Consider the following 16,174-nt stretch of genomic DNA (forward strand, 5'->3'; position numbering starts at 1 on the left):
GATTTCAGTTCAGGTCATGATCTCAGAGTTCATGGGGTTGAGCCCCACATCAGGCTGTATGCTGATTGCATGGAGCCTGCTTGGGATTCTCTCTCCTTCTCTCTCTGCCCCTCCCCAGGTTGCTCTTGCTCTCACTCTCTCAAAATAAATAAGCATTAATTTAAAAAAAAAAAAAAGGAATTTAAGGTTGTTGAAAAGGTATCTAAAATATGGCGAATGTGAATTAGAAGGGAGGAAGAGAAAAGGGGTCTATGACATGAAGCCAGAAATGAGACTAATACAATAGTGCTTATTATAAAGTCCTATATACTTGCCTTGATTGGGCCACTCATTCAGTCATGTTTTCTTATGGCTTATGCAAACAGGGAAAACTAATCAGTTACACAAAATTTACAGCATTCATAAAATAAAAGCAAAGCTTAGAAATCAGTTTCTCCCATGGCTCCTGGGTAGCTCAGTTGGTCAGGTGTCTGACTTCAGCTCAGGTCATGATCTTGTGGTTTGTGTGTTCAAACCCTGGAGCAGGCTATGTGCTGACAGCTCAGAGTCCAGAAACTGCCTCAGATTCTGTGTCTCCCTCTCTCTCTCTCCCTGCCCCCTCCCTTCAAAAATAAATATTAAAAAAAGAAATATACTTGTTTGGTGGGAGAACTGGGTTAGTCTAACTCCAAAGCCCATGGCCTTCATTGGCTATTTGGGTGTACTATTGGAAGGTGTACTACCTTCCAGCCTAAGAAGATATGCTCAAATACTAGTGTGATAAGGATTGCTAGAAAGTTAAGGGTAAATTAGGGTCATATAATGTAGGCTCCATAAACCTAACTGGAGAGTTCAGATTTACAATGATAAGAAATAAGAAACTGGAATGCCTGGGTAGCTTAGTCGATTAAGCATCTGACTCTGGATTTTGGCTCATGTCATGACCTTGAAGTTTATAGGATGGACCTCCGTGTCGGGCTCTGTGCTCACAGCACAGAGGCTGCTTGGGATTCTCTTATTCTCTCTCTCTGTCTCTCCCTCTCCCACTCTCACGGGCTCTCTCTCAAAAATAAATAATTTAAAAAATTTAACATTTATTTTATTTTGAGACAGAGACAGAGTATGAGTGGGAAGGGGCAGAGAGAGACACACACAGAGTCCAAACCAGACTCTAGGCTCTGAGTTGTCAGCAGAGCCTGATGCAGAGCTCAAACTCACCAACCATGAGATCATGACCTGAGTCAAAGTCAGATACCCAACCAACTGAGCCACCCAGGAGCCTCAGTTATGATCTTCTTTATGATTAAATGGGGTAAGATACTTGAAAATGAGATAGTTAAAAAAAATTCAAGGTATGTATATAGATATACATGTATATATATGTACACATATACATGTATATCTATCTATATATATAGTTTCCTTGACACAGCAGTTTAACGGAATTATTTCATCTGGATTAATTAACCTCACTTTACACATGTGTTTTATTAAGATAAAATTCTACAGTGGAAAATATTAAGTTATATGTATCAATACATTTTTCATTCATTCAAATAATATAAAATTTAACCCTCTTAATTCATTACCCAATTGCAGGCTTTTCCTAGGGCTAATTACAGTTATCAACTTGAAACATACCTTTCCAGGGGCACTTGGGTGGCTCAGTCCGTTAAGCCTCTGACACTTCTGATTTCCCTCTCTCTCTGCCTCCCCACCTCTTTCTCTCTCTCAAAATAAATAAACTTTAAAAAAATGAAGTATATCCTTCTAGAAACATATTATCAGCATGTACATACATACATTTGTATAAATGGAAAATATGCTTTTATTTTGTGAGTTGAGCACCTTTTTCTTGAAAAAAAAAGTCATGATGTAATTTTTTTCTGCATATAAAAACATCCGTTTTTAATACTTGTGCCAGGCCACAAGACAATAGAGATTATTTCCATAGTGTATAAACTTATAGTGCTGCCTCATCTAAAACGTTTAAACTTTAATTTGGCAGTCTTTCTTAATCCCTGGCAAAAATAATTTCAAGGAAGGAAAGGAGACTATTATTACACGTAGCCTCCTTCAACTAGGTGTAGGGAATTGTGACCCCTGGTGGCCAGGGAAGGATTTTAAAGAAAGAGAACGACGGAGGATTTGCTATCAATAGATCTTTAACTTCCCGCCACGTCCAATGGTAGGCTGGGGGTGAGCTCCTGCTTCTTTTAGGCGGTCTTACTAAGAGGACCCCAATATCGTGACTGACCCTGGGCCCTCCTAAGTTGCCCCTTCTTGCAGCCCTTTCCTGGAGTCCCAGGAACCAGATCGGGTCGTTTGGTCCACTCCGCTAGCTCTGGGCCCCGCCCCCCGACCCCGCCCCGCTGCCCTACTCCGGCCGCCCGGCCCCGCCCCACTCGGACAGTCCCGGGCCTGCCCTGCGGTAACCCTGCGGAGAGAGCAGACTCTCGCTCCCACAAGAGCCCAGCCGCGTGTCTTTGGCCAGAGTCCAAGCCGCGCAGATCCAGGGGCCATGTGGAGGACTGCCCAGGCCGTGTTCTGGACCCCCAGGACCCCACTCCTGCTCCGGAGGTCAATGTCCACATCTGCCCTTCTCTCCCAGAAGGCTGCGACCTTGACCGTCACGCCCAAGACTGGGCTGGCCGACGAGCTCCTGGATATTAAAGTAGAAGGCTTGGGCCCCAGGGAGCGGGTGACCCTTCGGGCGTTGGCCGTCAGCTACCGAGGCCGCCTCTTCCGATCGCTGGCCCACTACGAGGCGGACGGCCGCGGGGGGTTGGACCTGGCCAGGGACCGGGCTCTGGGCGGCGACTTTACGGGCGTGGAGCCCATGGGGCTTCTGTGGAGCCTCAGGCCGGTCGGCTCGGAGAATCCCTGCTTCAGCCAGATGCCGGGAGGCGTGATGAAAACCCCCCTCAAAGTGGAGGTGACCGTCCACCACGCGCCACAGCAGCCGGCGGTCCCGCTGGGCCAGGCGCTGGCCTCTGCCCAGGTGCAGCGCTGGTTCTCCAGCCCGGATCTGCGCCGTGCCCGCCTGCAAGCCGGCCGCCTACGGGGCGTCTTCTTGCTGCCCCCAGGTGCGTGAGGTCTTTTACGCAGAGGGCTTTGCATGGATTTAGGAAAAATGATTTAGGAAAGCTGGCTTGCTTTGCTAGCTAATTTATCATCTGAAAAACAGCGCGAACGCCTTAATTATTTTGTCGCCTAGACACCAGGTGGGATAGTCACTCTTCTAAATGGTGACTGGGTTTTTTATTTTTTAACGTTTTATTTATTTCTGAGAGAGAGAGAAAGAGAGAGAGAGAGAGAACGGGAGGGTCAGAGAGAGAGGGAGACATAGAATCCAAAACGGGCTCCAGACTCTGAGCTAGCTGTCAGCACAGAGCCTGACGGGGCGCTCGAACCCACGAACCGTGAGATCATGACCTGAGTCGAAGCCAGCCGCCCAACTGACTGAGCCACCCAGGCGCCCCTAAATGGTAACTGGGATTTAAATGCAATTGCTGGGTACTTCTTTTCTGCTAGTTGCCCACCCTTCAGACTCCTAGTGCTGCAGCTGCTATTCCTAGTGAATAAGCATATTCTAGTAAGCATAAAATTGCTGTAAACTTTCTAGCATTGAGTATTTGTTTACCTGTCTAGTAGGCAGAGCTTTCTGTTAATTTAACTTTTTCAGTTATCATTTCTTGTAAAAATGATGAGAATAGTGGATACAAATCTATCTTTCACTGATATCTGCTTAAACCCAACATAACTGAAGTCTTTTTACATATATTGTTTACTTTTTAAATTCTGGTTTCACACGAGGATACAGATGATCTTTTTATTGTATTTTCCAACATACTCTAATTCTTTAGAGCCCTTCATCATGATGAGGACACTTCTGTTGCTCATTTCATAGATCAAAGAACAATTTATTTTATAAATGAGTAAACTGAGGCATAAAGTGTTTTTAACCAAATCACACAGCTAGATGGTGCTAAAATCAGGGTGCAGTCAAATTCTTTGAGTTCCAAACTTGGACCGCCATAATAACATGGGCTGAGTGAGTGAATGAGTGAAACAGGTTTGTTTGTTTGTTTGTTTTTAAAGCCCAGTCTGGCTTATCTTCTCTTAAGTCTCAGGGTTCTTAGGAACAACTAAGAGTCTTTCAAATGAGGGGTTGAAAAGATTTTCAGGGACACCTGGGTGGCTCAGTCAGTTGGCGTCTGATTCTTGATTTCCTCTCAAGTCATGATATTACAGTTAGCGAGTTCGAGCCCCACATCCAGCTCTCAGCCTCTCAGTGCAGAGCCTGTTTGGGAATCTCTCCCTCTCTCTCTCCGCCTCTCCTCTGTTCTCTCTCTGCCTTTCTCTCTCTCTCTCTCTCTCTCAAAATGAATAAATAAACATTTAAAAAACCAAAACATTTCATGGTTGAGGGTGGGGAGGGGTTTTTCAAGATCCTATAAGGTCCTAGCAAATTTACATCCTGAGGATTAAATTACTGAATTAAAACAAAATAAACAAATTATCAGTTATTTTAATGTGATAATCAGGTTTGTATTTTGAAGGCTGTGATTGGAAAAATCTATTGCTGGAATAATTTGAGGAACTGTATGTTTTCTTTTTCATGGCTTGCTTTAGGCATTCTGGAAGTAATCTTGAATCCAGAAATGCATGAAATTTATCTAATTTTTAAAAGAGCAGATCAAGATATGCTGAGATATTCACATGTTAAGAAAACCATCATCTAAAAATCACTACCTTAATATGTACACTCCAGCTTTTACTTTAGTGGCCAGATATGCCTTAACTTGTTTCTAGATTTAAAAATTTGGAAATGGCTTCTGGCACTGGAACTTTTAGATTTCTTGTTTGGTTTATATTCTAATATTCTTGCCTCTTATTTTGTTCTTATAAATATTTCTTGCACTTTTAGTTGCAATAGTACTGAAGAATGTATCTGAGAAATACTAAGAGGCAATTGGCTGAGAAATTCTCTTGAAATATTGAATGAATAACATAATCTACAATAGGAATGTTGAAAGAGAAATAACAGATCAACATTAGAAGGAAAAGAGTTTGACATTTTACTCCCTTCCCACTGCCAGAGAGCAAGAATTTACTGTCCCCTTCAAGATTCTTGTAGCTGGATTAAGAATCAAATTGACATGAGACAGATTAACATGAGAAGATCAAATTTAATTCTGTATTCATGAGGAATTCATACAGACATGGAAATTCCAAAGACAGGCAAAACAATGTATATATATCATCCTGAACTAAGGAGAAAAGGTTAGGGGTCTAGGATTTTGTAGGGAAGGAATGCAATTCATAGAGCAATAAGAAAAGAACAGATGTTTGGAAAGTCGATTTTTGCCCTGAGTTCCCCTGAGGTCACAGTGTCTCAGTTGCCTTCAGCTCAAAATAATCCACATGCCCAAGTAGCATATTCTGAGTGGAACTCCCCTGATCCCCTTCCAACTCAAAAATAATCTTTATGCTAGAGTGTACCATCTAGAGGCAGCCTGCCCTTGGCCCCTACATGATGCATATTGTTCATTTTATGTTACACCATCATTAGACCTTTAACATAGCATAAGCTTTGTTTACTTAGGGATTTTGGTAACTCTGTATCGTGAACTCATTGAGAACTCAAAAGGCCCTGGAAGTTGGATATTTCTTCAAGTTTATTTATTTATTTTGAGAGAGAGAGAGAGAGAGAATCTCAACCTGTTATGACAGAGGGCTTGATCTCATGAACCATGAGATCATGACTTGAGCCAAAATCAAGAGTTGGTTGCTTAACCAACTGAGCCACCCAGGTGCCCCAAGTTTCATTTAAAAAAAATGTTTATTAATTTTTTTGAGAGAGCTCAAGCATGGGAGGAGCAGAGAGGGGGGGACAGAGGATCTGAAGCAGGCTCAGCACTGACAGTAGAGAGCCAGATACAGGGCTTGACCTCATGAACCATGAGATCATGACCTGAGCCCAAGTCTGATATTCAACCAACTGAGCCACTCAGGCGCCCCGTGAATTTCTTTTTAATGAGATATTATAGTTTCATAACTAAAAGGCTTCCGGAACTATTTGTTTAGATTAATCAGGACTTCAAACCATCTTTTGTGCAAATTTTCATATTTTTTAAAAATTTATATTTTATTTCTGAGAGACAGAGAGAGAGCACATGAGCAAGCAGGGGAGGGTCAGAGAGAGAGGGAGACACAGAATCTGAAACAGACTCCAGGCTCTGAGCTGGCTGTCAGCACAGAGCCCAACAGGCTCGAACCCACAAACTGTGAGATCATGACCTGAGCCGAAGTCAGATGCTTATCCACTGAGCCGCCCAGGTGCCCCCAAATTTTCATATTTTTCCCCATTTTCCAGTGATTTTCTCACAGGGAAAAATATAGAAACATTTTTACATTTATAGCTTAAAAATGGCCAAAATGAGTATCTATTTCAACCACAACAATAAAACTATTTCAGCCAAAACAGATGCTTTCTTTTCAGGCAAATAGGTGAATGTTTTATTTTTTTTTTAAGTCTATTTATTTTAAGAAAGAGCGAAGAGAGAGCTCAGGAGAGGCAGAGAGAATCCCAAGCAGGTTCCACACTGCCAGCATAGAACTCAACATGGGACTCGAACCACAAACTGAGGTCATGACCTGTGCCAACAAAGAGTCAGACGCCCAACTGGCTGAGCCACCCAGGCGCCCCTAGGTAAATGTTTTAAAACAGAAAAAAGATTTAAGATTTTTTTGACGTTAAAAAATAATAAAAATTTTTAAAGAAAAAATATAAATTATACGATTAGAATTAGATTTAGAAAATGTTAACTAGGTATCAGTCCATTAAATGTCTTGTTGTCTAATCCCAGATGAATCTTCTTTCCTGGTTTGTAGGAGATGGTCCTTTTCCTGGTTTGATTGATATGTTTGGTGATGGAGGATTAAACGAATCTCGAGCTAGTCTCCTGGCTTGTCGAGGTTTTGCTACTCTGGCTTTGCCATTTTTTGGCTATGAAGATCTACCTCCGATCATGAAAGACTTAAATTTAGATTACTTTGAAGAGGCAGCTAAATTTGTGCAAAGTCACCCAAAGGTGAGTGGGATTGTAGAGAGAAATGTATTTAAAATGAACTCCTTAGGCCCAGGAGAGAGTGAATAAAGAAAGTGGTACTAATGGGGGCGCCTGGGTGGCTTAGTCGGTTAAGCATCCGACTTTCGCTTAGGTCATGATCTCGCAGTTCGTGGGTTCGAGCCCCGCGTCGGGCTCTGTGCTGACTGCCAGCTCAGAGCCTGGAGCCTGTTTCAGTCTGTGACTCCCTCTCTCTCTGACCCTCCCCTGCTCACGCTGTCTCTCTCTCTCTCTCTCCTAGAAATAAATAAAATATTAAAAAAAAAAAAAAGAAAGTGGTACTAATGGGTTGGAAAATATCTGTAAAAATAACTGTTGAATGAATTCATAAATGGATAAATAAATAAACAAAAAAGCTATCTGATAAATACCTATATGCTTTTTCTTTATTGAGGACTTTGCGATCTCATTAACAATCATACTGTTTCCCTCTCTCTCTCCTTGTTTGTCTTCTTTTTCTTCAATCTCTAGGTTAAAGGTCCAAACATTGGAGTGATTGGTTCTGGCAAAGGGGCAGAGTTGGCATTTTCCATGGCTAGCTTTCTCCCAAATATAGCTGCAGTTGTGAGCATCAACGGCTCTAACACAACTACTGCCCTTACATGTGGTAGATTAATCCTGCCAGGACTGCCTTTTAACCTAGACAAAATCTCTGCCATGGATTCAGGGGTTTATGATATTAAAGAAGCACTGGAGGACCCCTTGGATCCAGCCTACCGGGAAAGTCGTATCCCCCTTGAAAAAGCCAGTGCCCATTTCCTTTTTATAGTCGGAGAGGATGACAGGCATTGGAAGAGTTCTGTTTATGCTGACATAGCTGTGAAGCACCTCACAGAGCATGGAAAGACAAATTTCACCCTTTTAAGCTATCCTAATGCTGGCAGAATAGATCCCCCTTACAGCCCTTTTTTCTCTGTATGCCTCGATCCCGTCCTGGGAGTGCCTGTTTTGGGAGGTGGGCAGCTCAAAGCTCATGCTGTTGCTCAGACTGAGTATTGGAAGAAGATCTTGGAGTTTTTGCACTTGCATCTAGGGTAAAATGTAACAAACTAAGTTTAGAATACGCACAGAACCATTTAAGGGATAGGTTGAATATTTTTGACAAATGACTGAAATCTGAACCTCTCATGGGCATCTGCACACTTTTAAAAGAAATAAAAATACTTGATTCAAGTTCATCAGAGCCTGTAACTTTGGTAACTATCCATGTTTCTCCATATTTGGTTGGTTTGAGCTTCAACTCAAGGTAATTGCTAAATAAAAACCAGTTTTCAATCTGCCATTTACCCACCCCTCCCACCTAACCTCCCTGTCACCTGTACTTCCAAAGTTTTTAAAAAACTAGTATATGATAGTTTGCTATTATCTGTCCCAGAGGTTATAAAACTATTTGAATGGGGGTAAATACATGAATATAGGCCTCTGGTTTTATAGCAAGGAACCATTGGGTTATTTTCTCATAATACAGAGCAATAGGCTGGACTGAATTCTAACAAGATGACTCAGAGGCTGATTTGTGGTAGACTGAAGTCATAGAATCCTTTCTGTTGTTAATCAGGTCTTGATTTTTTTTTTTTTTTCTAATTGCCACCTGTTCTAGAATCTTTAAAGAAACTTAGAGGAGCACCTGGGTAGTTCAGCCAGTTAAGCATCCGACTCTTGATTCCGGCTCAGGTCATGATCCCACGGTTTGTGAATTTGAGACTAGAATTGTGTTCCATGCTGACAGCGCTGAACCTGCTTGGGATTCTCTCTCTCTCTGTCTCTCTGTCTCTCTCTCTGTCTCTTTCTCCCTCTCTCTGCCCCTCCCCCACTTGCACTTGTTCTCTCTCTCAAAATAAAAAAAAAAAAAAACTTTAAAAAAAGGGAAAAGAAATTTAAAAATCCAAAAATACTGAGCAAAAATAAACTGTTGGGACCTCATCAAGATTAAAAGCTTCTGCACAGCCAAGGAAACAACCCAGAAAACTAATAGGCAACCAACGGAATGGGAAAAGATAGTTGCAAATGACATATCAGATAAAGGGTTAATATCCAGAATCTATAAGGAACTCACCAAACTCCACGCCCGAAAAACAAACAACCCAGTGAAGAAATGGGCAGAAGACATGAACAGACACTTCACCAGAGAGGACATCCAGATGGCCAACAGACACATGAAACGATGCTCAGCATCCCTCCTAATCAGGGAAATACAAATCAAAACCACACTGAGATACCACCTCACGCCAGTCAGAGTGGCTAAAATGAGCAAATCAGAGAACTCTAGATGCTGGCGAGGATGTGGAGAAACGGGCACCCTCCTACACTGTTGGTGGGAATGTAAACTGGTACAGCCCCTCTGGAAAACAGTGTGGAGGCTCCTCAGGAAACTAACAATAGAACTCCCTTACGACCCAGCAATAGCACTGCTAGGAATTTACCCAAGGGATACAGAAATGCTGAGGCATAGGAGCACATGTACCCCAATGTTCACAGCAGCACTCTCCACAATAGCTAAAACATGGAAAGAGCCTAAGTGTCCATCAACAGATGAATGGATCAAGAAGATGTGGTTTATCTATACCATGGAATACTACATGGCAATGAGAAACAATGAAATCTGGCCATGTGTAGCAACATGGATGGACCTTGAGGGTGTTATGCTGAGCGAAATAAGTCAGGCAGAGAAGGACAAATATCATATGTTTGCACGTATAGGAGGATTAGGAGGAACTTGACGGAGGAACAAGGGGGAGAAGAAGGGCGGAAATGGTGGGGGAAAGGGAGAGAGGCAAACCATGAGAGACTCTTGAATGCTGACAAAAACTGAGGACTGATGGATGTGGGGGGGAGGGGGGGATGGGCATGGAGGAGGGCACTTTGGGGATGAGCACTGAGTGTTATGTAGAAACTAATTTGACAATAAACTATTTGTAAAAATAAATAAATAAATAAATAAAGTACTTCACCCAGCAAAAAAAAAAAAATAAAATAAAAATCCAAAAATACTTACTTGCTTTAAAACTGCTAACCAATTACTAAGAAGCACTGATTCTTCTTTTTTCTTTAATATGTATGTATTTTTTGGGAGAGTGCAAGCAGGGGAGGGGCAGAGAGAGGTGAACAGAAGATCTGAAGCAGGCTCTGCGCTGACAGGCTGACAGCAGTGAGCCCAATGCAGTGCTCGAACTCACAAACCAGGAGATCATGACCTGAGCCGAAGTCAGACCTCAACCCACTTTGCCATCCAGGTGCCCTGACATGCTGGTTCTTTATAATTCCTTTATCTCTGTATCTGTACTTTAAAAAACTTTTTTCACACTTTGTTTCAAAAATATATTTAAAAATAGGCACATGCCAGTTTTCCTCCCAAGTTGATAATTATACAAATAGACAGTATAATTATCTGAGGGAAACACAGAGTTCCTCCCTTCTTCTTTCCACCACCTTTACCAAAAATGTAATTACAATTTGTGGATAAGCCTTAATTTATTAAAATAATTTTAATTAAAGTTCAGTGCGTTGATTTTAAACTTTAAAAATATGTGTAGAATTAGAAGATATTAGAACTCTGGCCTTATCATAATTTAGTTAATTTTTTCTTCCACATAATTGAAGAGAAAGGTTAAGGTATTAATTATTAGCGTTTGATTTTGGTTGATCAGTAGATCTTGTGGTCAGAACTATATTTTGGGCTTTTCTTGGCAGCAGATGAGGTATTGTCACCCTAATTTGCAGTGTTAGTAGGTCCCCTCCCCCAAATTAACACTATTTAAAAAAATTTTTAAGTTCATTTATTTATTGTGAGATGGACAAAGAGCGCAAGTAGGGGAGGGACAGAGAAAGGAAGACAGAGGATCCAAAGCGAGCCCTGTACTAACAGCAAAGAGCTCAATGTGGGGCTCGAACTCATGAAGTGAGAGCTCATTACCTGAGCCGAAGTCTCATGGTCAACTCACTAAGCCACCCAGGTGCCCCCACTATTTAAAAATTTTTAAAGATTTATTTATTTATTTTGAGAGAAAGAGTCCTAATGGGGGAGAGGCGGAAGGAGAGAATCCCAAACAGGCTCTATGTAGTCAGTGCGGAACCAATGTGGGCTTAATCTCACAAACTGTGAGATCATGACCTGAGCAGATGTCCCTATTTTAAAAATGTAATACAAGTTTCAAATTATTAACATCAAGAAAGTATATGTCATACTTTATATATGTATACACATGTATATGTATACATATACATATATAAAGTACATATATATACTTTGTGTGTGTGTATACTTATGTATTACTTCCTGATTTGGGGGTTATTCATGTAAGATTTTTAAAATATTTTTTTCTAAGTTTTACTTATTTAAGTAATCTCTACCACCCAACATGGGTTTAAACTCATGACCCTGAGATCACAAGCTGCATGCTCTTCCTACTGAGTCAGCCAGGTGTCCCTGAATGATGTTTTTTTTAAAATAAGACCAAAAACATAGGGGAGAAATTGGCTTTTTATCAAATAACTATAATGAGAATAATGATCTAGGAAGTGTACTATTGAAAATTAATACATTGCTCATTCTAATTTGAGCTGATAAACTTTTTGACTATACAGATAACCTAAAGAATTAATGACTCTCTTAGGCTTTAAGTTATTTAAAAAGATTTCTTTTTATTTTAGAGTATACAACTTTTAGCTATTTTGCTCAATCTCTAATCATCTGTTAAATGTAACAATTTTTCTTTTATTCAACCCATGTTCTTGTTTAGAAAATTAAAGTCTCCTTTTTTTTTACTTTAAAAAAATGTTTTATTTATTTCTAGGAGAGAGAGAGAGAGAGAGAGAGACAGCGTGAGCAGGGGAGGGTCAGAGAGAGAGAGAGTCACAGACTGAAACAGGCTCCAGGCTCTGAGCTGGCAGTCAGCACAGAGCCCGACGCGGGGCCCGAACCCACGAACCGTGAGATCATGACCTAAGCGAAAGTCGGACGCTTAACCGACTAAGCCTCCAGGTGACCATCTTCTTACTGTGTCCTCAGATGGCCGTTCTTCTGTGACCACCACTCCTGGTGTGTCTATTCCTCTTATAGGGACACTAGTTATAATGGATTAGGCCCCCACTATTATGGCCTCATTTAGCTGAAATTACCTCCTTTAAGGCCCTATTTCCATAAACAGTCACATTGGCATTAAAGCTTCAACACATGAATGGGGGGGCACAATTTACTCTGCAGCAAACAACAGACCCTCATCATATTCTTTCAAATATATGTTATGTATACATGTTTGTGCAATATATAATTTTTAAGATTATACCAACTATTTTTTGTTAACTTGTATTTTAAATTCAAACATCATGACTGTCTGCATGTAAGTAGATGCATTTAAGCAACATTTTTAATGGAAGAATATTATTTCATCGTTTGAATGCTCGACAATACCAATTCGTCTTTGGTGACATTTGGGTTGTTTACCTTTTTGCTATTAAAATCTTGAACATAAATCTCTGCACCTGTCTGATTATTTCTTGGATGAAGTCCTAGAAATAGAACTTCTGGGTCACAGATATGCACACGTTTTAAAGCTTGTAACACTATTGCCAACAGATCTCCAGAAAGGCTGTTGTCAATTATAAACAACAGGTATATACGCGTCCCCATTTCTCTATGCCCGAAGCAACTCAGTATTTTTACAATTTTTGTCTAATTTAATAAGAGGAGGGGAGGGGAGAAAGACACTTCGGTTTTATAAAGCCAGCATTTAATGCTATCATTCGTTTCTGGCTCCCTGGAGGGGCTGGGAAGAAGGTAACAGGAAATTCTGCTGAATATAGCCTGTCAGATGTCAGGTGAATTACAGCAGGTGATAAAGAGAAGGATGCGAGGGGCAATCTGCAGAGGAAGGGAATTTTTTAAGTTTTGGGGAGCGGCAATTTTATAGTTTAAATTTAGGCAGGCACATCACTCCAGATTAGCTGAAATTGCTTCCGGCAGAAAGCATCTCGGAAGCACTCTGCATCGTCAAGCTCTCGCGTCCTGCACGCCACCAGCGGCCCCACCGCAGTTACCAGGAGGCGAGCAGCAGGCGTGCGAGACGATCGAAGCGGCCGCCGCGCCATCCCACAATGCCCCGCTCACGCCACCGGGAGGGCGGAGAGAAAGTACCGCTGCCAGGGGTGGGATCCGCGGAGTGCTCCGAGAAGTGCGCACGCGCACTGACCCCGGCGGGCCCTAGCAACCAGAGCAGTGACAGTAGCAACGGCCGGAATGGTGAGTACCCTCTAGGCCTCGTAGCCAAAGAAGAGAAGAGATTGGAAGTGGAAAAGGGTGACTGTGGCGTGTTAAGTGTGGGGGAGTCCTCGATCAGCGGAAGGAACCCGTTAACGGACGCTAGCTAGCTCAGGAGTCAGAGGCCTGAGGCGAAAGAGAAACTGTGGCACGGGGTGGTCTGGGGCGAGGGCGGCCTGGGGCGCAATGGAGGTTGGGTTAATATGGTCGGACTCAGAAGAGGAGGGCAAAGAGCAGGAAATGCTTGAAAAAGAACGGATGAGAGGGGGGAAAGGTGATGGAAGGCAGAGAGTGAATAAGGGTATTTCTGTACATAGAAGAATTTTCCCTCTGGCGAGATGGGGCGCGGGGAGCTAGTTATGAGAGGAATGTGTGTAACACCGAGTGCAGCAGTATTCGAACCTGTGATGTTCCCAAGTTGCCCTCTGAATGACCGTAAGTGCAGTTATCAGGTAGCATTGTAAACCCCACTCTGATAGAATACATTAGGATAGTGTTTTTCAAATTTAAGTATGCATAAGTATAGTCGGCCTAAGATTGAGCTTGTTGGAATGTAGATTATGAATTTTTAATATGATGGGGTTCAGGAATGTGCATTTTAACAATGCACCTCAAGTGATCCCAACATTGGAGAGTGCCCCCTCACATTTTGAGAAATATCGCTACCTTGGATTTGAAATCTATCAGTGGTCTATCCAATCAAGAAGGAGTACTTTTGCCTACTGATGCTCCTCAACTCCTACTTGAAGTATGCACTATTTTGCTTCATTTAGAAGTTCCAGCTAGTAGTTTGGAATGTTGTTGGTTGGTTACAGACCCAGTCAGAGCTGTTTAGCAACATATGTGATTGTCTTGCCAGATGGAGATGTTTATGAAGAATAAGTATAATTGGTTGTCTTCTTTTTTATTTTTAATGTTTGTTTATTTTTGAAAGACACACACACACACACACACACACACACATACACACACAGAGTGTGAACAGGGGCAGGGGAGGGGCAGAGAGAGAAGGAGACACAGAACTCCAAGCCAGCTCCAAGCTCTATGCTGTCAGCCCAGAGCCCATCACAGGGCTGGAACTCACGAAACTGTGAGGTCATGACCTGAGCAACCTGAGCTGAAGTCTGATGCTTAGACTGAGCCACCCAGGCATCCTTAATTAGTTGTCTTCTTTTTGTAGTTCCAGTGCTATTTAAGTGGGCAGAAATTGAACCCAGGGAATTGAAATGATAACGAATTCATGCCTGCCCTCAACCACCAAATTAAATACTACTCTTTTAAAAGTAGTTTTCTCCATGCTTTCCTTACTTTATTCCACAGGCGTGTAGCTGAAAACCACTGCCAAAGAAAGTAAAACGTTCTGGAACCTAGATTTTTGTTTTATTTTGTTTTAAATTTATTTATTTTGAGAGAGAGTAAGAGAGAGGATCCCAAGCAGGCTCCACACCACCAGTGCAGAGTTGGATGTGGGGCTCAAGCTCACAAACCACAAGATCATGACCTGAGCTGAAGTCTGATACTTAAGGACTGGGCCACTCAGGCGCTCCTGGAACCTAGGTTTATATTCAGGTGAAGAAATAATCAGCTCTAAATAATTCTGAAAGCATATACCAAGAGAATTATTGAAAATCTTCAAATAGAAAATCAGAACCAGTAGTTACATGAAGCTAGCTGAGACTGGGAACTGGTAGTTCTAGAGCCCTCCAGAAATCAGGCCCACGTGGTTTTTTAATTAAAAAGCATTAGCTTCCAATGTCTTTAAATGACCATATTTCACATCAAAACTCAGATTCATGGCCTCTCTGAAAAATTAGAAATACCATATTTCACCATCAGATGTATTTTTACACCCATTTTTGTATTACTAAAATACGCAACATCGTTGTTTGTTTAATTTATTAATTTATACAGAGAGAGTGGGGGAAAGAGACAGAGGGAGAGAGAGAGAATCTTAAGCAGGCTCTATGCTCAGCATGGAGCCCAACTTGGGGCTTGATCCCGCTGCCCTGGGATCATGATCTGAGCCAAAATCAAGAGCCTGTCACTCTTCCAACTGAGTCACCTGACTGAACCACCCAGGTGCCTCGGCAACATCTTTTCTCTCTTACTGGTACATAAAATAAAATGTAAAAACATTTTTTAATGTTTATTTACTTTTGAGAGACAGAGCACAGGTGGAAAGGAACAAAGACAGAGACACAGAATCCAAAGCAGGCTCCAGGCCTTGAGCTGTCCGCACAGAGCCCCATGTGGGGCTCGAACTCACCAACCATATCATGACCTGAGCTGAAGTTAGACGCTTAACCGACTGAGCCACCCAGGTGCCCCAGAATAAGGATGGTTTTTTAAAAAATGTCTATTTATTTTGAGAGAGTGAGCAAGCAGGGGAGGGGCGGAGAGAGAGAGGGAGAGAGAGAATTCCAAGCAGGCTCTGCGCTATCAGCCTGAAAGAAAGTAGAACTCTTCATGCATTACTAAAGGAAGTAAAAACTAGCAGAGCCAGGGGTGTCTGGCTGCATTAGTCAGCAAAACATGCAACTCTCAATCTTAGGGTGTGAGTTCAAGATCCACGTTGGGGGTAGCTGTGCTGTTAGCACAGAGCCTGGCACAGGGCTCAATCTCACTAACCATAAAATCAAAGTCAAGAGTCGGACACTTAACCAAATCAGCCACCCAAGCACACCTAGGGTGATATTTTCAATAATGGAGTTTTAATATTTGAAGAAATTTGATATTAGGGTAAATCAAGCCCCAAGTCCCACTTGCCACTTGTTTTCTAGAGCCAGAGTAGAGGTTAACCTCTTTA

At 42.0% G+C, this 16,174-nt stretch overlaps 2 protein-coding genes across 2 annotated transcripts in view; both read left to right on the forward strand.

Annotated features, from left to right (window-relative positions):
• Nucleotides 1–2,500: 2,500 nt before the first annotated feature.
• On the forward strand, nt 2,501–8,150 carry LOC120231970 (acyl-coenzyme A thioesterase 1-like). Its single transcript, XM_039232321.1, has 3 exons — nt 2,501–3,065; nt 6,877–7,076; nt 7,584–8,150. The coding sequence occupies exons 1-3, from the start codon at nt 2,501–2,503 to the stop codon at nt 8,148–8,150; spliced, it is 1,332 nt and encodes a 443-aa protein (XP_039088252.1).
• A 5,119-nt stretch (nt 8,151–13,269) lies between these two features.
• Nucleotides 13,270–16,174, forward strand: part of DNAL1 (dynein axonemal light chain 1) — a 52,173-nt gene continuing 49,268 nt past the window's right edge. Inside the window, exon 1 of the mRNA XM_039232322.1 lies at nt 13,270–13,350. Within this exon, the coding sequence (XP_039088253.1) occupies nt 13,348–13,350 (3 nt within the window). The 5' untranslated portion in view covers nt 13,270–13,347. The remainder of the gene's footprint in view (nt 13,351–16,174) is intronic.

This window comes from Hyaena hyaena, unplaced genomic scaffold, assembly GCF_003009895.1.
Source record: "Hyaena hyaena isolate Hyena2069 unplaced genomic scaffold, ASM300989v1 scaffold_65, whole genome shotgun sequence".
In the NCBI taxonomy this organism is placed as follows: domain Eukaryota; kingdom Metazoa; phylum Chordata; class Mammalia; order Carnivora; family Hyaenidae; genus Hyaena; species Hyaena hyaena.

Bases quoted from the DNA above. Each gene is read 5' to 3' on its own strand.
- LOC120231970 (XM_039232321.1), top strand. From the start codon at position 2,501: ATGTGGAGGACTGCCCAGGCCGTGTTCTGGACCCCCAGGACCCCACTC. The intron at 3,066-6,876 runs GTGCGTGAGGTC...CCTGGTTTGTAG, and splicing joins CGTCTTCTTGCTGCCCCCAG to GAGATGGTCCTTTTCCTGGT. The intron at 7,077-7,583 runs GTGAGTGGGATT...TTCAATCTCTAG, and splicing joins TTGTGCAAAGTCACCCAAAG to GTTAAAGGTCCAAACATTGG.